General features: G+C 50.1%; 1 protein-coding gene across 1 annotated transcript in view; it reads right to left on the reverse strand.

The window, feature by feature from the left end:
- Window positions 1-23,019, reverse strand: part of LOC144488269 (phospholipid scramblase 2-like) — a 37,930-nt gene that overhangs the window by 8,037 nt on the left and 6,874 nt on the right. The window contains exons 2-5 of the mRNA XM_078206311.1: window positions 10,790-10,865; window positions 5,974-6,323; window positions 4,876-4,918; window positions 904-1,124 (exon numbers count right to left, since the gene is read on the reverse strand). Of these exons, the coding sequence (XP_078062437.1) occupies window positions 904-1,124; window positions 4,876-4,918; window positions 5,974-6,323; window positions 10,790-10,802 (627 nt within the window). The 5' untranslated portion in view covers window positions 10,803-10,865. The remainder of the gene's footprint in view (window positions 1-903; window positions 1,125-4,875; window positions 4,919-5,973; window positions 6,324-10,789; window positions 10,866-23,019) is intronic.

Below are 23,019 nucleotides of genomic sequence, written 5' to 3' on the forward strand. Positions count from 1 at the left end.
AGTTAGGTGGATTGGCCATGCTAAATTGCCCCTTAGTGTCCAACGATGTGCAGGTTAGGTGGATTGGCCATGCTAAATTGCCCCTTAGTGTCCAAATATGTGTAGGTTAGGTGGATTGGCCATACTAAATTGCCCCTCAGTGTCCAAAGATGTGCGGGTTAGGTGGATTGGCCATGCTAAATTGCCCCTTAGTGTCCAAAGATGTGCAGGTTAGGTGGATTGGCCATGCTAAATTGCCCCTTAGTGTCCAAAGATGTGCAGGTTAGGTGGATTGGCCATGCTAAATTGCCCCTTAGTGTCCAGAGATGTGTAGATTAGGGGGATTGGCCATGCTAAATTGCCCCTTAGTGTCCAAAGATGTGCAGGTTAGAGGGATTAGCCATGCTAAATTGTCCCTCAGTGTCCAAAGATGTGCATGTTAGAGGGATTAGCCATGCTAAATTGTCCCTTAGTGTCCAAAGATGTGCAGGTTAGAGGGATTAGCCATGCTAAATTGTCCCTTAGTGTCCAAAGATGTGCAGGTTAGAGGGATTAGCGGGTCAGGTTACAGGCATCGGGCCTGGGTGGGATTGTGGTTGGTGCAGACTCGATGGGCCGAATGGCCTCCTTCTGCACCGTAGGGAATTCTCTGATTCTACGATCCCCGACGTTACCCTGTACTGCCCGAGAACCGCTGTCACGTTGGCCGGGGACTCAAATCCCGTTCGGCATTCGATCCGTCGCGTACCGGGGCCTCCGAAGGGAGGGTGCAAAAGCCCACTTTGCCGGAGCCGGTTGTCCGCGCGAAGGCGTCACGCCGTCGCGACGTCCTCCCAGCAGCAAGCGTTCGGGAGTTCGGGCGTAGGGGTCGGAGCCTCTTTGCGCCTGGTTTTGGCACCCACCCAGCCCCGCCATTGTACCCACCTCCTGGAGGCAACAGGGGAACCAGCAACTGACGCACTTGAAGGGCCGCACCAGGTGGATGACCTCCCTGTCTGTGTTGTCCATGAGCTTCATGTTGAAGTAACGCAGCGAGCCACAGCAGTTCCTGGTGCAGCAGTCGCTCTTCTCCTTGGCGCTGTAGATCTTCTGGCCCAGGCTGTTCTTCACCACGTACTTGTTCTTCGTCTCAAAGCTGAAGAGAGCTGGAAGTGTTGCAAAGTCAGAATCAATAAAGGAACCCTGCCTTCAGAGTCATTGGCCGAAATCTTACTGGCACCGCCTGGCCCCGATCCCAGGAGTGGGCGAGTCTCGGAGAACAGCATTCTCCGTCGACCTCAGGCAGGATCGTACGAACTTCGGGGAGGATGTGCCGGTTAAATTAGGCCCGTAGAGTCTTACTGCACAAAAAAAGAGGCCCTTCGGCCCATTACGTCAAGCCCCTATCTATCCTAACCCCATTTTCCAGCACTCAGCCCCTAATCTGATTTGATTTGATTTATTATTGTCACGTGTACTGGGATACAGTGAAAAGTATTGTTTCTTGTGCACTATACAGGCAAAGCATACTGTTCATAGAGTACATAGGGGAGAAGGATTTGATTTATTATTGTCACAGGTATTGGGATACAGTGAAAAGTCTTGTTTCTTGCGCGCTATACAGACAAAGCATACCGTTCATAGAATACATAGGGGAGAAGAATTTGATTTCAGATGTCAGAAGCTGCAGCGAGACATAGATAGGATGCAAGACTGGGCAGAAAAGTGGCAGATGGACTTTAACCCGGATAAATGCGTCGTGGTCCATTTTGGCAGGTCAAATGGGATGAAGGAGTATAATATCAAGGGTAAGACTCTTAGCAGTGTAGAGGATCAGAAGGACCTTGGGGTCCGGGTCCATAGGACTCTGAAATCGGTCCCGCAGGTGGAGGAGGTGGTTAAGAAGGCGTATGGTGTGCTGGCCTTTATCAATCGAGGGATTGAGTTTAGGAGTCCGGGGATAATGATGCAGCTTTATAAGACCCTCGTCAGACCCCACTTGGAGTACTGTGCTCAGTTCTGGTCGCCTCATTACAGGAAGGATGTGGAAAAGATTGAAAGGGTGCAGAGGAGATTTACAAGGATGTTGCCTGGATTGAGTGGCATGCCTTATGAGGATAGGCTGAGGGAGCTCGGTCTTTTCTCCTTGGAGAGACGTAGGATGAGAGGAGACCTAATAGAGGTGTATAAGATGTTGAGAGGCATAGATCGGGTGGACTCTCAGAGGCTTTTTCCCAGGGTGGAAATGGCTGCTACGCGAGGACACAGGTTTAGGGTGCTGGGGGGTAGGTACAGGGGAGATGTTAGGGTGAAGTTTTTCACACAGAGAGTGGTGGTGGAGGCGAACTCAATAGGGTCTTTTAAGAGACTCCTGGATGAGTACATGGAGCTTAAAGGATGGAGGGTTATAGGTCGGTCTAGAAGGTAGGGATGTGTTCGGCACAACTTGTGGGGCCGAAGGGCCTGTTTTGTGCTGTAGTTTTTCTATATTTCTATGTTTCTTCTATGTTTCTATACAGACAAAGCATACTGTTCATAGAGTACATAGAGGAGAAGGATTTGATTTGATTTATTAGTGTCACATTTATTGGGATGCAGTGAAAGGTATTGTTTCTTGCGCGCTCTCCAGACAAAGCATACCATTCATAGAGAAGGAAAGGAGAGAGCGCAGAATGTAGTGTTATAGTCATAGCGAGGGTGTAGAGAAAGATCAACTTAATACGGGGTAGCCAAATCTGTAGGAGGTTGAGTTAGAGCATTGTTAAAGAGTTTAAAAGAGTTAGAATGAAGTTTGAGAATCAGAGATCAAGAGTAAAAGATAGAATTAGAAGGAATACTGGGCACAGTTTGCAAGAAGTCGCCACACTCTGCCGCCATCTTGGGAAAACAGATCTCATGATGATGTTTGAAGGGCAGTCGGGGGGAGTTCTTCTGCCAACATTTGTCAACCAACCAGCTCCACTCCATTTATTAACAGTCTCATTGGAAATTCCTCATAAGTCATCATTTTACGACACAGAAAGAGACCATTCAGCCCATCGGATCTGCACGGGCCATCAAGCCCGCTACCCTGATCCCATTACCCAGCACTCGGTCAGTAGCCTTGTGTGCTCGGGTGTTCCAAGCGTTCGTCTAAAAGCTACTTCAATGTTGTGAGGGTTCCCGCCTCTCCCACCCTTTCAGGCAGCGAGTCCCAGATTCCCACCACCCTCTGGGCGAAAAGGTTTCCCCTCAAATCCCCCCTAAAGCTCCTTCCCCTTACCTTAAATTGCTGCCCCCTGGTTACTGAGTCCTCTACTAAGGCAAAAAGTTTCTTTCTATCCAGAATCATAGGATCATCGAATCCGATATGCAGAAGCCGGCCATTTGGCCCATCGAGTCTGCATCAATCCCACCCAGGCCCTGTTATCGCAAACCAATGTATTTACCCTGCTAGTCCTCCGAACCTGCACATCTTTGGACACTAAGGGGCAATTTAGCATGGCCAATCCACCTAACCCGCATATCTTTTGGATATTAAGGGGCAATTTAGCATAGCCAATCCACCTAACCCGCACATCTTTGGACACTAAGGGGCAATTTAGCATGGCCAATCCACCTAACCTACACATCTTTGGACATTAAGGGGCAATTTAGCATGGCCAATCCACCTAACCCGCACATCTTTGGACACTAAGGGGCAATTTAGCATGGCCAATCCACCTAACCTACACATCTTTGGACACTAAGGGGCAATTTAGCATGGCCAATCCACCTAACCCGCACATCTTTGGACACTAAGGGGCAATTTAGCATGGCCAATCCACCTAACCTACACATCTTTGGACACTAAGGGGCAATTTAGCATGGCCAATCCACCTAACCTACACATCTTTGGACACTAAGGGGCAATTTAGCATGGCCAATCCACCTAACCTGCATATCTTTGGACACTAAGGGGCAATTTAACATGGCCAATCCTCCTAACCTGCACATCTTTGGACACTAAGGGGCAATTTAACATGACCAATCCTCCTAACCTAAAAAACTTTGGACACTAAGGGGCAATTTAGCATGGCCAATCCACCAAACCTACACATCTTTGGACACTAAGGGGCAATTTAGCATGGCCAATCCACCTAACCTGCACATCTGTGGACACTAAGGAGCAATTTAGCACGGCCAATCCTCCTAACCTACACATCGTTGGACACGAAGGAGCAATTTAGCATGGCCATCCTATCTAACTTACACATCTTTGGACACAAAGAGGCATTTTAGCATGGCCAGTCCACCTAACCTGCCCATCTTCTGGACACTAAGGGGCAATTTAGCATGGCCAATCCACCTAACCCGCACATCTTTGGACACTAAGGGACAATTTAGCATGGCCAATCCACCTATCCCGCACATCTTTGGACACTAAGGGGCATTGTGATGGTGCTGTGAGGGGTCTTGAGGATATTGGGGGAGGACCCTAACCCCCCCCCCTTGCAAAACACTGGCAGTGTGGGGAGGTTATTCTTCCCTTGCAGGGGCCAAACACGTTGCCATAACTACCTGTGCCAGCAACTGAGAGTGGAGTGCGAGGACTGTGAGCTCCTCCCCCATCCCCATCGCCCCCCACCGCCCCCGCACACCCCGACATCATGCCCCCACACCTCTGCCGAACCTGACAGCAAGACCCACCACTCGCTCCCCCAGGTCGATCTCCTCCAATCAAGAGAGAGAGAGAAATTGCTGAGAGGCACTAGGCTCTGGAAGTAAGGCAGACTAGGCCCGGAAGGTGCTCGGGGAGAGCAGAGGACCTCCTGCCTTGTCACGGGCAATTAGGGGCGGGCAATAAACGCTGGCTGGGCCAATGGCACCCACCTCGGGGGGCAAAGAGAGGAGGAAAAAGACCCAGGGGCCTGAAATATTTGAGTTCGGTCACCTTACCTTCCATCACTTCCACCTTCTGATGGATCAGGACCTGGTCAATCTGCGGACAAAACAGACCAGAGTTGAATACGGACGCCTGACGCACGGCCAATCCACCTAACCCGCACATCTTTGGACACTAAGGCACAATTTAGCATGGCCAATCCACCTAACCCGCACATCATGAGGCCAAACCAGATGCCGTACCTGATGCTTAACCTGAGGCTGGACATGAGGCCTAAGTTGAGGCCGAACCTGAGGCCAGACCTGAGGCCTAACCTGAAGCTAGACCTGAGGCCTAAATTGAGGCCTAATCTGAGGCCTAACCTAAGGCCTAACTTGAGGCCGAACCTGAGGCTTAACTTGAGGCTGAACCTGAGGCCGTACCTGAGGCCATACCTGAGGCCGTACCTGAGACCTAACTTGAGACTAGACATGAGGCCTAACCTGAGGCTGTACCTGAGGTCGTACCTGAGGCCTAACCTGAGGCCTAGCCTGAGACTAGACTTGAGGCCTAACCTGAGGCCTAAACTGAGGCCTAACCTGAGGCCGTACCTGAGGCCTAACCTGAGGCCTAACGTGAAACTGGACATGAGGCCTAACCTGAGGCCTAACCTGAGGCCGTACCTGAGGCCGTACCTGAGGCCGTACCTGAGGCCTAACCTGAGGCCTAACCTGAGACTAGACATGAGGCCGTACCTGAGGCCGTACCTGAGGCCTAATCTGAGGACAGACCTGAGGCCTAACCTAGGCCAGACATGAGGCCTAACTTGAAGTCTAACCTGAGGCCTAACCTGAGGTGGTGTCTGAAGGTTCAGCAGGAGCCCGTCGCTTCCAGCTGGCTCCCCCTTTTTGGAACAGCCAGGCACCCCAAATTCTTAATTCCGAGAGGTTTTACGAACTTTTCCATCCTGTCATCTCCTCTCTTTCCCTAAAAGGTAGCGGGGATATCGGCTTGTTGGTACAGTGCACCCTCCCCCCCCGCCTCCCCACCCCCCCCATTCCTCTGGCCCCTTCCCCTCATCCCTCCTTCCAAAATGGATCTATTCCCACCCCCCCCCCCCCCTCCCCCACCCCTCCACATGTCCGTCCATTCCTCCAGCGTTCGATGCTCACCTGCGCCAGGTAATCCAAAGCCGGGTTCCCGCTCGTGCCCCCCATCAAGGGGGCGTGGACGATGCCAGGGTCCTCCTCATGGTGCCTGGGTTGAGGGCCGGATGGCGGGGTGTGGATCGCTGGGCCGGCCGGGTGGCCCGGTGGGGGGGCCATGGGGTGGGGGGGCATGTTGCCAGGGCCCGCCGGCGGCGGATAGGGTAGGAACCCAGGGGACGGGGCGGCGTGGGGGACGTCATGGTGGGGGAAACTGGGCTGCGGGTGGGCACCGGCAGGGGAGGGGTAGCCGTATGTGGGCATGGGGTAGCCCGCTGGCTGGGGAGTCGGGTACGTGGACGGACCAGTCGGATAGCCTGAAATAGAGAGAGAGAGAGACGGAGAAACACTCAGTACCGTGACAACTGACAGACAGAGGCAGAGGGTTAGATACGGACACTGTGACACTGATGTGGCTTGTGGGTTACACATTGACCTTTCACCTGTGGCCTATCGGCCAAATGCTGACCTTTAACCTGTAGCCTGTTGGCTACACAATCCCCTTCACCTGCGATATATAGACTAAACACTGACATTTAACCTGTGGCCTGTGGGCTAAATGCTGACCTTTAACCTGTGGCCTGTGGACTGCACACTGACCTTTCACCTGTGGCCTGTGGGTTAGGTACTGACCTTTCACCTGTGATCTGTGGGCTAGGTACTGACCTTTCACCTGTGGCCTGTGGGCTAGGTACTGACCTTTCACCTGTGCCTGTGAGCTAGGCACTGACCTTTCACCTGTGGGCTAGATACTGACCATTAATCTATGGCTTGTGGGCTAGGTACTGACCTTTCACCTGCGGCCTATGGGCAAGGCACTGACCTTTCACCTATGGCCTGTGGGCTCACACTAACCTTTAAACTGTGGCCTGTGGGCTAGGTACTGACCTTTCAGCTGTGGCCTGTAGGCTGGGTACTGACCTTTCACCTATGGCCTGTGGGCTAGGTACTGACCTTTCACCTGTGGCCTGTGGACTAGATACTGACCTTTCACCTATGGCTTGTGGGCTAGGTACTGACCTTTCACCTGTGGTCTGTGGACTAGATACTGACCTTTCACCTATGGCCTGTGGGCTAGGTAATGACCTTTCACCTGTGTAACAAGGGAGATCCTTTCTCTGCACCTGGTTCAGGTCCTGACCCGAAATAACTTCACACAGTACATCCCCACAGACTTAAATTCGCCCTAAATTAGTTTCCTGTTTCACACAGGATGCAGTGGCTTGAAGGAACAGTAAAAATTTCACACTGCCTTACTCTCTATCTAACCCCGTGCTGTATCAGTCCTGGGAGTGTTTGATGGGGGACAGTGTAGAGGGAGCTTTACTCTGTATCTAACCCTGTGCTGTACCTGTCCTGGGAGTGTTTGATGTGGGACAGTGTAGAGGGAGCTTTACTCTGTATCTAACCCCGTGCTGTACCTGTCCTGGGAGTGTTTGATGGGGACAGTGTAGAGGGAGCTTTACTCTGTATCTAACCCCGTGCTGTACCTGTCCTGGGAGTGTTTGATGGGGACAGTGTAGAGGGAGCTTTACTCTGTATCTAACCCCGTGCTGTACCTGTCCTAGGAGTGTTTGATGAGGACAGTGTAGAGGGAGTTTTACTCTGTATCTAACCCCGTGCTGTACCTGTCCTGGGAGTGTTTGATGGGGACAGTGTAGAGGGAGCTTTACTCTGTATCTAACCCCATGCTGTACCTGTCCTGGGAGTGTTTGATGGGGACAGTGTAGAGAGTGCCTTACTCTGTATCTAACCCCGTGCTGAAAATGTCCTGGGAGTGTTTGATGGGGACAGTGTAGAGGGAGCTTTACTCTGTATCTAACCCTGTGCTGTACCAGTTCTGGGAGTGTTTGATGGGGGACAGTGTAGAGGGAGCTTTACTCTGTATCTAACCCCGTGCTGTACCTGTCCTGGGAGTGTTTGATGGGGACAGTGTCGAGGGAGCTTTACTCTGTATCTAACCCCGTGCGGTACCTGTCCTGGGAGTGTTTGATGGGGGACAGTGTAGAGGGAGCTTTACTCTGTATCTAACCCATGTTGTACCTGTCCTGGGAGTGTTTGATGAGGGGACAGTGAAGAGGGAGCTTTACTCTGTATCTAACCCCGTGCTGTACCTGTCCTGGGAGTGTTTGATGGGGGGACAGTGTAGAGGGAGCTTTACTCTGTATCTAACCCCATGCTGTACCTGTCCTGGGAGTGTTTGATGGGGGACAGTGTAGGGGGAGCTTTACTCTGTATCTAACCCCGTGCTGTACCTGTCCTGGGAGTGTTTGATGGGGGGACAGTGTAGAGGGAGCTTTGCTCTGTATCTAACCCCATGCTGTACCTGTCCTGGGAGTGTTTGAAGGGAGACAGTGTAGAGGGAGCTTTACTCTGTATCTAACCCCGTGCTGTACCTGTCCTGGGAGTGTTTGATGGGGGACAGTGTAGAGGGAGCTTTACTCTGTATCTAACCCTGTGCTGTACCAGTTCTGGGAGTGTTTGATGGGGGACAGTGTAGAGGGAGCTTTACTCTGTATCTAACCCCGTGCTGTACCTGTCCCGGGAGTGTTTGATGAGGGGAGAGTGCAGAGGGAGCTTTACTCTGTATCTAACCCCGTGCTGTACCTGTCCTGGGAGTGTTTGATGGGGGACAGTGTAGAGGGAGCTTTACTCTGTATCTAACCCCGTGCTGTACCTGTCCTGGGAGTGTTTGATGGAGACAGTGTAGAGGGAGCTTTACTCTGTATCTAACCCCGTGCTGTACCTGTCCTGGGAGTGTTTGATGGGGACAGTGTAGAGGGAGCTTTACTCTGTATCTAACCCCGTGCTGTACCTGTCCTGGGAGTGTTTGATGGAGACAGTGTAGAGGGAGCTTTACTCTGTATCTAACCCCGTGCTGTACCTGTCCTGGGAGTGTTTGATGGGGACAGTGTAGAGGGAGCTTTACTCTGTATCTAACCCCGTGCTGTACCTGTCCTGGGAGTGTTTGATGGAGACAGTGTAGAGGGAGCTTTACTCTGTATCTAACCCCGTGCTGTACCTGTCCTGGGAGTGTTTGATGGGGGACAGTGTAGAAGGAGCTTTACTCTGTATCTAACACCGTGCTGCACCTGTCCTGGGAGTGTTTGATGGGGGACAGTGTAGAGGGAGCTTTACTCTGTATCAAACCCCGTGCTGTACCAGTTCTGGGAGTGTTTGATGGGGGACAGTGTAGAGGGAGCTTTACTCTGTATCTAACCCCGTGCTGTACCTGTCCTGGGAGTGTTTGATGAGGGGACAGTGGAGAGGGAGCTTTACTCTGTATCTAACCCCGTGCTGTACCTGTCCTGGGAGTGTTTGATGGGGGACAGTGTAGAGGGAGCTTTACTCTGTATCTAACCCCGTGCTGTACCTGTCCTGGGAGTGTTTGATGGAGACAGTGTAGAGGGAGCTTTACTCTGTATCTAACCCCGTGCTGTACCTGTCCTGGGAGTGTTTGATGGGGACAGTGTAGAGGGAGCTTTACTCTGTATCTAACCCCGTGCTGTACCTGTCCTGGGAGTGTTTGATGGAGACAGTGTAGAGGGAGCTTTACTCTGTATCTAACCCCGTGCTGTACCTGTCCTGGGAGTGTTTGATGGGGACAGTGTAGAGGGAGCTTTACTCTGTATCTAACCCCGTGCTGTACCTGTCCTGGGAGTGTTTGATGGAGACAGTGTAGAGGGAGCTTTACTCTGTATCTAACCCCGTGCTGTACCTGTCCTGGGAGTGTTTGATGGGGGACAGTGTAGAGGGAGCTTTACTCTGTATCTAACCCCGTGCTGTACCTGTCCTGGGAGTGTTTGATGGGGGGACAGTGTAGAGGGAGCTTTACTCTGTATCAAACCCCGTGCTTTACCTGTCCTGGGAGTGTTTGATGGGGGACAGTGTAGAGGGAGCTTTACTCTGTATCTAACCCCGTGCTGTACCTGTCCTGGGAGTGTTTGATGGGGGACAGTGTAGAGGGAGCTTTACTCTGTATCTAACCCCGTGCTGTACCTGTCCTGGGAGTGTTTGATGGAGACAGTGTAGAGGGAGCTTTACTCTGTATCTAACCCCGTGCTGTACCTGTCCTGGGAGTGTTTGATGGGGACTGTGTAGAGGGAGCTTTACTCTGTATCTAACCCCGTGCTGTACCTGTCCTGGGAGTGTTTGATGGAGACAGTGTAGAGGGAGCTTTACTCTGTATCTAACCCCGTGCTGTACCTGTCCTGGGAGTGTTTGATGGGGACAGTGTAGAGGGAGCTTTACTCTGTATCTAACCCCGTGCTGTACCTGTCCTGGGAGTGTTTGATGGAGACAGTGTAGAGGGAGCTTTACTCTGTATCTAACCCCGTGCTGTACCTGTCCTGGGAGTGTTTGATGGAGACAGTGTAGAGGGAGCTTTACTCTGTATCTAACCCCGTGCTGTACCTGTCCTGGGAGTGTTTGATGGGGGGACAGTGTAGAGGGAGCTTTACTCTGTATCAAACCCCGTGCTTTACCTGTCCTGGGAGTGTTTGATGGGGGACAGTGTAGAGGGAGCTTTACTCTGTATCTAACCCCGTGCTGTACCTGTCCTGGGAGTGTTTGATGGGGGACAGTGCAGAGGGAGCTTTACTCTGTATCTAACCCCATGCTGTACCTGTCCTGGGAGTGTTTGATGGGGGACAGTGTAGAGGGGAGATTACAGTGAATGATGAGTGCGAGTTAATGCTGGTTACAGAGGGATCGATAACTTAGAGGATAGCCACTAATGGTAGCAGTTAATTTTTCCATTATTTCCATAACTCAAAGTACCTACCTGGGGAAGACATTATTCCCAGTTTACTCTTGTTTCAACCTCAGAAAAACATGCAGCAAGATAGTGTTTGTTGGCCCTGGAATGGACAAAAAAAGCAATTCTTTAATATCTGCCAAACACACACATCATTTTATCATCCTTACCCTGTACAAACACAGGCTCACATTCATAGCAAAAACTAACTGGAGTGGTTATTGAATCATAAGACTGGCTGGTAGAGAGGGATCTGGGCACCATTATACATAATCACACAACTGGGTGGTACAGAGGGATCTGGGCGTCCTGGTACACAAATGGCAGAACTGGGTGGTACAGAGGGATCTGGGCGTCCTGGTACACAAATGGCAGAACTGGGTGGTACAGAGGGATCTGGGCGTCCTGGTGCATGTATGACAGAACTGGGTGGTACAGAGGGATCTGGGCACCCTGGTACACGAAAGGCAGAACTGGGTGGTACAGAGGGATCTGGGCACCCTGGTACACAAATGGCAGAACTGGGTGGTACAGAGGGATCTGGGCGTCCTGGTGCATGTATCACAGAACTGGGTGGTACAGAGGGATCTGGGCGTCCTGGTGCATGTATCACAGAACTGGGTGGTACAGAGGGATCTGGGCGTCCTGGGGCATGTATCACAGAACTGGGTGGTACAGAGGGATCTGGGCGTCCTGGTACACGAATGGCTGAACTGGGTGGTACAGAGGGATCTGGGCACCCTGGTACACGAATGGCTGAACTGGGTGGTACAGAGGGATCTGGGCACCCTGGTACACGAAAGGCAGAACTGGGTGGTACAGAGGGATCTGGGCACCCTGGTACATGAATCACAAATACTCAGTATGCAGGTTGAAGTGCTTAGGAAGGTACATGGACTGTTGGTGTTTATTTGCAAGGGAAATGGAATGCATAAACTTGGGGAGGTCCTATTGCAGTTGTACAGGGCCTTGGTGAGACCACATCTGGATTCGTGTTTGCTGTTTTGGTCTCCTTATTTGAAAAAAGATACCATCGCGTTAGGAGAGGTTCAGAGAAGGTTCACTGGATACATTCCAGGGGCAAAGGTTGGTATCTTATGAGGAAAGGTTGGGGTCTGGACCCGAAGAACCCATAGAATCCCTACAGTGTAGAGAGAGGCCATTCAGCCCATCAGGTCAGCACCGACTCTCTGAAAGAGTATTCCTCCATCCCCACCGCCCTCGCACTGTAATCTCACACATTTCGCACGGCCAATCCACCTAACCTGCCCATCTTTGGACACTAAGGGGCAATTTAGCATGGCCAATCCACCTAACCTGCCCATCTTTGGACACTAAGGGGCAATTTAGCATGGCCAATCCACCTAACCTGCCCATCTTTGGACACTAAGGGGCAATTTAGCATGGCCAATCCACCTAACCTGCCCATCTTTGGACACTAAGGGGCAATTTAGCATGGCCAATCCACCTAACCTGCCCATCTTTGGACACTAAGGGGCAATTTAGCATGGCCAATCCACCTAACCTGCCCATCTTTGGACACTAAGGGGCAATTTAGCATGGCCAATCCACCTAACCTGCACATCTTTGGACACTAAGGGACAATTTAGCACGGCCAATCCACCTAACCTGCCCATCTTTGGACACTAAGGGGCAATTTAGCATGGCCAATCCACCTAACCTGCACATCTTTGGACACTAAGGGACAATTTAGCATGGCCAATCCACCTAACCTGCACATCTTTGGACACTAAGGGACAATCTAGCATGGCCAATCCACCTAACCTGCACATCTTTGGACACTAAGGGGCAATTTAGCATGGCCAATCCACCTAACCTGCACATCTTTGGACACTAAGGGGCAATTTAGCACAGCCAATCCGCCTAACCTGCCCATCTTTGGACTGTGGGAGGAAACCGGATATTATTAAACTAGAAAGAGTGCAGAAAGGATTTACTAGGATGCTACCGGGACTTGATGTTTTGAGTTATAAGGAGAGGCTGGATAGACTGGGACTTTTTTCTCTGGAGCGCAGGAGGCTGAGGGGTGATCTTATAGAGGTCTATAAAATAATGAGGGGCACAGATCAGCTAGATAGTCAACATCTTTTCCCAAAGGTAGGGGAGTCTAAAACTAGAGGGCATAGGTTTAAGGTGAGAGGGGAGAGATACAAAAGGGCCCAGAGGGGCAATCTTTTCACACAGAGGGTGGTGAGTGTCTGGAACAAGCTGCCAGAGGCAGTAGTAGAGGCGGGGACAATTTTGTCTTTTAAAAAGCGTTTAGAAAGTTACATGGGTAAGATGGGTATAGAGGGGTATGGGCCAAACGCGGGCAATTGGGACTAGCTTAGGGGTTTTAAAAAAAGGGGGCAGCATGGACAGGTTGGGCCGAAGGGCCTGTTTCCCATGCTGTAAACCTATATGACTCCACGACATGTGGTTCGGGTGGTTTGGGGGGTGGGGGAAGGAGTGCGGGGGGGCGGGGGACATGAGGCAGGAGATAGGCGGCAGAGTGAGCCAGGGGGGGGGTACACACCGACCTGAAACAGGGCAGCCATGGGGAGGCTAACATTTGGAGACACTCCCTTAGCGCGTGGAGCCGGGGATTTGAAGACGTTCCCTGGAGGAGGAGGAGTAGGAGGGGGGTGCGGGCAGGGAACCAGAGCTGGCTTTAATTGAGCTCACATGGAACATTAAGCACTGGTGCCATGCGAAGGCAAACATAAAGCGTTTCTTTCAGCTGCTCTGATCCAATTATCAAGCAAAAATGTGCTTTTTTCCCTCTGAGCTGCATCGAGATGGCTGCTTCGACGCATTAATTATCTCCATTCCTCTCCTCGGGCACTGGCTCAACACCGAGCTTCGGTTACACAGAGGCGAACCACCTGCCAATACCTCGCTGACTATCCTTTACCCACACACCCTGGGCAGTAGGTGTTCTACAGTTGACAGGAGAGCTGTTTCCAATCTCTGAGAAGAGATTCACAAGGCTGATTCACCTAAAGTTTATTTATCAGTCACAAGTAAGGCTTACGTTAACACTGCAATGAAGTTACCGTGAAATTCCCCCCGGGTCGCCCCACACTCCGGCGCCTGTCCGGGTAACACTGAGGGAGAATTTAGCACGGCCAATCCCCCGAACCTGCACATCTTTGGACATAAAGTCGTAGGGGTTTACAGCACAGAAACAGGCCCTTCGGCCCAACTTGTCCATGCCGCCCCTTTTTTTAACCCCTAAGCTCGTCCCAATTGTCCGCATTTGGCCCATATCCCTCTATACCCATCGTACCCATGTAACTGTCTAAATGCTTTTTAAAATACAAAATTGTACCCGCCTCTACTACTGCCTCTGGCAGCTCGTTCCAGACACTCACCACCCTCTGTGTGAAAAAATTGCCCCTCTGGACACTTTTGTATCTCTCCCCTCTCACCTTAAACCTGTGCCCTCTAGTTTTAGACTCCCCTACCTTTGGGAAAAGATGTTGACTATCTAGCTGATCTACGCCCCTCATTATTTTATAGACCTCTATAAGATCATCCCTCAGCCTCCTGCGCTCCAGAGAAAAAAGTCCCAGTCTATCCAGCCTCTGCTTATGTGAAGGAGCAATGGAAACATGAAAAGGCAATGTAGCATGGCCAATCCACCTAACCTGTATATCTTTGGACACCAAGGGGCAACTTAGCATGGCCAATCCACTTAACCTGCACATCTTTGGACACTAAGGGGCAATTTAGCATGGCCAATCCACCTAACCTACACATCTTTGGAGACTAAGGGGCAATTTAGCATGGCCAATCCACCTAACCTGCACATCTTTGGACACTAAGGGGCAATTTAGCATGGCCAATCCACCTAACCTGTATATCTTTGGACACGAAGGGGCAATTTAGCATGGCCAATCCACCTAACCTGTATATCTTTGGACACCAAGGGGCAACTTAGCATGGCCAATCCACTTAACCTGCACATCTTTGGACACTAAGGGGCAATTTAGCATGGCCAATCCACCTAACCTACACATCTTTGGAGACTAAGGGGCAATTTAGCATGGCCAATCCACCTAACCTGCACATCTTTGGACACTAAGGGGCAATTTAGCATGGCCAATCCCCCTAACCTGCACATCTTTGGACACTAAGGGGCAATTTAGCATAGCCAATCCACCTAATCCACATATTTTGGACACTAAGGGACAATTTAGCATGGCCAATCCCCCTAACCTGCACATCTTTGGACACTAAGGGGCAATTTAGCATGGCCAATCCCCCTAACCTGCACATCTTTGGACACTAAGGGGCAATTTAGCATAGCCAATCCACCTAATCCACATATTTTGGACACTAAGGGACAATTTAGCATGACCAATCCACCTAACGACAAATCTTTGGACTGTGGGAGGAAACCGGAGCACCCGGAGGAAACCCACGCAGACACGGGGAGAATGTGCAGACTCCGCACAGACAGTGACCCAGGACAGGAATCGAACCTGGGTCCCTGGCGCTATGAGGCAGCAGTGCTAACCACTGTGCCACTTAATGGGGAGGCAATCACCTCGTGGTATTAATCCAGAAACTCAGCTAATGTTCTGGGGACCCGGGTTCGAATCCCGCCACGGCAGATGGTGGAATGTGAATTCAATAAAAAATATCTGGAATTAAGAATCTACTGATGACCCATTGTCGGAAAAACCCATCTGGTTCCTTTAGGGAAGGAAATCTGCCGTCCTTACCCCGGTCTGGCCTACATGTGACTCCAGAGCCACAGCCGATGTGGTTGACTCTCAACTGCCCTCCAAGGGGCAACTAGGGATGGGCAATAAATGCTGGGCCCAGCCAGCGACGCCCATGTCCCACCAATGAATAAAAAACATCAGAATTGTTACGATGTAGAAGGAGGCCGTTCGGCCCATCCTGTCCGCACCGGCTCTCCAAACGAGATCGTGACTTAGTGCCCATTCCCCTGCCTTTTCTCTGTAACCCCATAGAGTCATAGTCATAGAATCCATAGAGGTTTACAGCATGGAAACAGGCCCTTCGGCCCAACTTGTCCTCGCCGCCCCTTTTTTTTAACCACTAAGCTGGTCCCAATTGAGGGACTATCCCTCTATAGTGGCCCATATCCCTCTATACTCATCTTACCCATGTAACTGTCTAAACGCTTTTTAAAAGACAAAATTGTACCCGCCTCTACTACTGCCTCTGGCAGCTCGTTCCAGACACTCACCACCCTCTGTGTGAAAACATTGCCCCTCTGGACCCTTTTGTATCTCTCCCCTCTCACCTTAAACCTAGTTTTAGACTCCCCTACCTTTGGGAAAAGATATTGACTATCTAGCTGATCTACGCCCCTCATTATTTTATAGACCTCTGTAAGATTACCCCTAAGTCTCCTACCCCAGAGAATAAAGTCCCAGTCTATTCAGCCTCTCCTTATAACTCAAACCACCAAGCCGGTAGCATCCTAGTAAATCGTCTCTGCACTCTTTCTAGTTTTTAATTTGATTTCGATTTGATTTATTATTGTCACATGTATTGGGATACAGTGAAAAGTATTGTTTCTTGCGCACTTTACAGACAGAGCATACCGTTCATAGAGAAAGAAAGGAGAGTGCAGAATGTAGTGTTACAGTCATAGCTAGGGTGTAGAGAAAGATCAACTTAATGCGAGGTAGGTCCATTCAAAAGTCTGACAGCAGCAGGGAAGAAGCTGTTCTTGAGTCGGTCGGTCCGTGACCTCAGACTTTTGTATCTTTTTCCCGATGGAAGAGGGTGGAAGAGAGAATGTCCGGGGTGCGTGGGGTCCTTAACTATGCTGGCTGCTTTGCCAAGGCAGCGGGAAGTGTAGACAGATATCTTTTCTACAATAGGGTGACCAGAACGATACACAGTATTCCAAGTGTGGCCTCACCAATGTCTTGTACAACTTCAACAAGACGTCCCAACTCCTGTATTCAATGTTCTGACCAATGAAACCAAGCATGCCGAATGCCTTCTTCACCACTCTGTCCACCTGTGACTCCACTTTCAAGGAGCTATGAACAAGTATCCCGAGATCTCTTTGTTCTGTAACTCTCCCCAACGCCCTACCATTATCTGAGTAAGTCCTGCCCTGGTTCAATCTACCAAAATGCATCACCTCGCATTTGTCTAAATTAAACTCCATCTGCCATTCATCAGCCCACTGGCCCATTTGATCAAGATCCTGTTGCAATCCTAGATAATCTTCTTCACTGTCCACTATGCCACCAATCTTGGTGTTATCTGCAACCCCCCCTGCCAAATAATCATCCAATTCCCTCTGGGAGGCCTCGATTGAAGTTGCCTCCCCCACACTTCCAGGCAGAGTATTCCAGACCCCAACCACTCGCTGGGTGAGAAAGGTCCTTCCTCACAATACTTCGCTTCTTTTGCAAATCACTTCAAATCTCTCGTTCTCGATCCTTTTCCAAGCAGGAACTGTTTCTCCCTCTCTACTTGGGCGGAGAGATGGCAGATGGAGTTTAATCCAGACAAATGTTGAGTAATGCATGTTGGAAGGTCTAATACAGATGGGAAATCTACAGTAAATGGCAGAACCCTGAAGAATATTGATAGGCAGAGGGATCTGGGTGTACAGGTACACAGGTCACAGAAAGTGGCAATGCAGGTGGAGAAGGTAGTCAAGAAGGCATACGGCATGCTTGCCTTCACCGGCCGGGGTATTGAGTTTAGAAATTTGGCAAGTCATGTTGCAGCTTTATAGAACCTTAGTGAGGCCGCACTTGGAATATGGGGTTCAATTCTGGTCACAATTCTGGCGGGCGGAACGGTAGCACAGTGGTTAGCACTGCTGCCTCACAGCGCCAGGGACCCGGGTTCGATTCCGAGCTCGGGTCACTGTCTGTGCAGAGTCTGCACGTTCTCCCCGTGTCTGCGTGGGTTTCCTCCGGGTGCTCCGGTTTCCTCCCACATTCCGAAAGATGAGCTAGTTAGGGTGCATTGACACAAACAGGCGCCAGAGTGTGGCGAATAGGGGAATTTCGCAGTAACTTCATTGCAGTGTGAATGTAAGCCGACTTGTGACTAGTAAATAAACTTTACTTTTACACTGCCAGAAGGATGTGGAGGCTTTGGAGAAGGTACAGTCAAGATTTACCAGGATGTTGCCTGGCATGGAGGGCATTAGCTATGAGGAGAGGTTGGAGAAACTTGGTTTGTTCTCACTGGAACGACGGAGGTTGAGGGGGGCGACCTGATAGAAGTCTACAAGATTATGAGGGGCATGGACAGAGTGGATAGTCAGAAGCTTTTTCCCCAGGGTGGAAGAGTCAATGACTAGGGGGCACAGGTTTAAGGTGCGAGGGGCAAGGTTTAAAGGAGATGTACGAGGCAAGTTTTTTTACACAGAGGGTGGTGGGTGCCTGGAACTCGCTGCCGGGGGAGGGAGTGGAAGCGGATACGATAGTGACTTTTAAGGGGCGTCTTGACAAAAACATGAACAGGATGGGAATAGAGGGATACGGTCCCCGGAAGGGTAGGGGGTTTTAGTTCAGTCGGGGCAGCATGGTCGGTGCAGGCTTGGAGGGCCGAAAGGCCTGTTCCTGTGCTGTAATTTTCTTTGTTCTTTGTTCTACTCTATCCAGCCCCCCTCGTGATTTTGAACATCTCTATCATATCTTCTCTCAGCCGCCTTCTCTCCAAGGAGAACAGTCCCAACCTCTCCTCATAACTGAAGTTTCTCATCGAACCACAGAGAAGTTACAGCGCAGAAGGAGGCCATTTGGTCCATCTTATCCATGCCAGCCCAGGAACGCCGTTTCTAACCCCACCCTCCCGCACCCGACACTGCAGCTTAAGGGGTGGATCCAGGTACTTCTTAGAAGAGTTTAGGGTCTCTGCCTCCGCCATCAACTCGCGCAGTGAATTCCAGACACCCTCTGCGTAAAGGAGTTCTTCCTCGTATCTCCCCTCTACACCTACTGGTACTTATCCTGGATCTATGCCCCCTGGTTCTCGAATTCCCGTCACGGGAAATAATTTAATCCCGTCCACTCTATCTCTTCTCCCTCATCATTTTGTGCACCTCTATCGGGTCACCCCTCAGCCTTCTTTGTTCCAAGGAAAATAACCCCAATCTCTCCTCGTCGCTACACTTTTCCAGCCCTGGTAACATCCTCGTAAACCTCTCCAGTGCGTTCACATCCTTCCTGTAGCGTGGCGCCCAGAACCATGCACAATATTCCAGCTAACTAATGTCTTGTATGAATTCAGCCGAAACCCCCTTGCTCTTGAAGTCTCTGCCCCTGTTAAGGAGACTATATGCTTTCCTGACCGCTCTCTCCACTTGTCCTGCCACCTGAGGTGATCCATGCTCAGACACACACCCAGATCCCTCTGCCCCTGCCTCCCTCGAAGAATTTTTACCCCTTTTCCTCCATGTCCTTCCTTCCAAACGTGCATCACCTCACATTTCCCCCGCATTGAACTTCATCTGCCACCTATCTGCCTCCTCCACTTCTCTCGTATTAAAAACAGGAATAAACTGGAAGACTCAGCGGGTCCGGCAGCGTCTGTGATGAGAGGGACGGGGTTAATGTCTCGGGTCCGAGTGACTCTTACTCAGATTGTGGCCAATCCATCTAACCTACACATCTTTGGACACTAAGGGGCAATTTAGCACGGCCAATCCACTTAAACCGCACATCTTTGGACACTAAGGGGCAATTTAGCATGGCCAATCCACCTAACTTGCACATCTTTGGACACTAAGGGGCAATTTAGCATGGCCAATCCACCTAACCTGCACATCTTTGGACACTAAGGGGCAATTTAGCATGGCCAATCCACCTAACCTGCACATCTTTGGACACTAAGGGGCAATTTAGCATGGCCAATCCACCTAACCTGCACATCTTTGGACACTAAGGGGCAATTTAGCATGGCCAATCCCCCTAACCTGCACATCTTTGGACACTAAGGGGCAATTTAGCATGGCCAATCCACCTAACCTGCACATCTTTGGACACTAAGGGGCAATTTAGCACGGCCAATCCCCCTAACCTGCACATCTTTGGACACTAAGGGGCAATTTAGCACGGCCAATCCACCTAACCTGCACATCTTTGGACACTAAGGGGCAATTTAGCATGGCCAATCCCCCTAACCTGCACATCTTTGGACACTAAGGGGCAATTTAGCACGGCCAATCCACCTAACCTGCACATCTTTGGACACTAAGGGGCAATTTAGCACGGCCAATCCCCCTAACCTGCACATCTTTGGACACTAAGGGGCAATTTAGCATGGCCAATCCACCTAACCTGCCCATCTTTGGACACTAAGGGGCAATTTAGCATGGCCAATCCACCTAACCTGCACATCTTTGGACACTAAGGGGCAATTTAGCACGGCCAATCCCCCTAACCTGCACATCTTTGGACACTAAGGGGCAATTTAGCATGGCCAATCCACCTAACCTGCCCATCTTTGGACACTAAGGGGCAATTTAGCATGGCCAATCCACCTAACCTGCACACCTTTGGACACTAAGGGGCAATTTAGCACGGCCAATCCACTTAAACCGCACATCTTTGGACACTAAGGGGCAATTTAGCATGGCCAATCCACCTAACCCACACATCTTTGGACACTAAGGGACAATTTAGCATGGCCAATCTACCTAACCCACACATCTTTGGACACTAAGGGACAATTTAGCATGGCCAATCCACCTAACCCGCACATCTTTGGACACTAAGGGACAATTTAGCATGGCCAATCTACCTAACCCACACATCTTTGGACACTAAGGGGCAATTTAGCATGGCCAATCTACCTAACCCACACATCTTTGGACACTAAGGGACAATTTAGCATGGCCAATCCACCTAACCTGCACATCTTTGGACACTAAGGCGCAATTTAGCATGGCCAATCCCCCTAACCTGCACATCTTTGGACACTAAGGCGCAATTTAGCATGGGCAAACCACCTGACCTCCACACCATGGATTGGCCATGCTAAATTGCCCTTTAGTGTCCAAAGATGTGTAGGCTACGTGGGTTGGCCATGCTAAATTGTCCCTTCGTGTCCAAAGATATGTAAGTTAGAAGGATTGGCCATGCTAAATTGCCCCTCAGTGTCCAAAGATAGAACATAGAACATTACAGCGCAGTACAGGCCCTTCGGCCCTCGATGTTGCGCCGACCAGTGGTACCAGTCTAAAGCCCCTCTAATCTACACTATTCCAATATCATCCATATGTTTATCCAATAACCATTTGAACGCTCTCAACGTTGACGAGTCCACCACTGCTGCAGGCAGGGCATTCCATGCCCTTACTACTCTCTGAGTAAAGAACCTACCTCTAACATCTGTCCTATATCTCTCACCCCTCAATTTAAAGCTATGTCCCCTCGTGCTAGCCAACACCATCCGAGGAAAAAGGCTCTCACTATCCACCCTATCTAATCCTCTGATCATCTTGTATGCCTCTATTAAGTCACCTCTTAACCTTCTTCTCTCTAACGAAAACAACCTCAAGCCCCTCAGCCTTTCCTCATACGATTTTCCCACCAAACCAGGCAACATCCTGGTAAATCTCCTCTGCACCCTTTCCAACACTTCCACATCTTTCCTATAATACGGCGACCAGAACTGTACGCAATACTCCAAATGCGGCCGCACCAGAGTTTTGTACAGTTGCAGCATGACCTCCTGGCTCCGAAACTCAATCCCTCTACCAATAAAAGCTAACACACCGTACGCCTACTTAACAACCCTATCAACCTGGGTGCCAACTTTCAGGGATCTATGCACATGGACACCCAGATCCCTCTGTTCATCCACACTACCAAGTATCTTACCATTAGCCCAGTACTCTGTATTCCTGTTACTCCTTCCAAAGTGAATCACCTCACACTTTTCCGCATTAAACTCCATTTGCCACCTCTCAGCCCAGCTCTGCAGCTTATCTATGTCCCTCTGTAACCTGCCACTTCCCTCCGCACTGTCTACAACTCCACCGACTTTAGTGTCATCCGCAAATTTACTAATCCATCCTTCCACGCCCTCATCCAAGTCTTTAATAAAAATGACAAACAGCAGTGGCCCCAAAACAGATCCTTGCGGTACACCACTAGTAACTGAACTCCAGGATGAATATTTCCCATCAACCACCACCCTCTGTTTTCTTACAGCTAGCCAATTCCTGATCCAAACCACTAAATCACCCTCAATCCCATGTGTCCGTATTTTCTGCAAAAGCTTACCATGGGGAACCTTATCAAATGCTTTGCTGAAATCCATATACACCACATCAACCGCTTTACCCTCATCCACCTCTTTGGTCACCTTCTCAAAGAACTCAATAAGGTTTGTGAGTCATGACCTACCCTTCACAAAACCGTGCTGACTATCCCTAATCAAATTATTTTTTTCTAGGTGATTATAAATCCTATCTCTTATAATCCTTTCCAATATTTTGCCCACAACAGAAGTAAGGCTCACCGGTCTATAATTACCAGGGTTGTCCCTACTCCCCTTCTTGAACAAGGGGACAACATTTGCTATCCTCCAGTCTTCTGGCACTGTTCCAGTAGACAATGACGACACAAAGATCAAAGCCAAAGGCTCTGCAATCTCCTCTCTAGCCTCCCAGAGAATCCTAGGATAAATCCCATCCGGCCCAGGGGACTTATCTATTTTTACCCTTTCCAGAATTGCTAACACCTCCTCCTTATGAACATCAATCCCATCCAGTCCAACAGTCTGCATCTCAGTACTCCCCTCGACAACACTGTCCCTCTCCAGTGTGAATACCAACAAAAAATATTCATTTAGTGCCTCTCCTATCTCTTCAGACTCCACGCACAACTTCCCACTCCTGTCCTTGATTGGCCCTAATCTTACCCTAGTCATTCTTTTACTCCTGACATACCTATAGAAAGCTTTAGGGTTTTCCTTGATCCTACCTGCCAAAGACTTCTCATGTCCCCTCCTGGCTCCTCTTAACTCTTTCTTTAGGTCCTTCCTGGCTAACTTGTAACTCTCAAGCTCCCTAACTAAGCCTTCATGTCTCATCTTAACATAAGTCTCCTTCTTCCTCTTCACAAGAGATTCAACCTCCTTAGTAAACCACGGGTCCCTCACACGTCTGCTTCCTCCCTGCCTGACAGGTACATATTTATCAAGGACGTGTAGTAGCTGTTCCTTGAACAAGCTCCACATTACAATTGTGCCCATCCCCTGCAGTTTCCTTCCCCAACCTATGCCAGCTA

The sequence above is a fragment of the Mustelus asterias genome, unplaced genomic scaffold, assembly GCF_964213995.1.
Source record: "Mustelus asterias unplaced genomic scaffold, sMusAst1.hap1.1 HAP1_SCAFFOLD_1429, whole genome shotgun sequence".
Taxonomy (NCBI): Eukaryota; Metazoa; Chordata; class Chondrichthyes; order Carcharhiniformes; family Triakidae; genus Mustelus; species Mustelus asterias.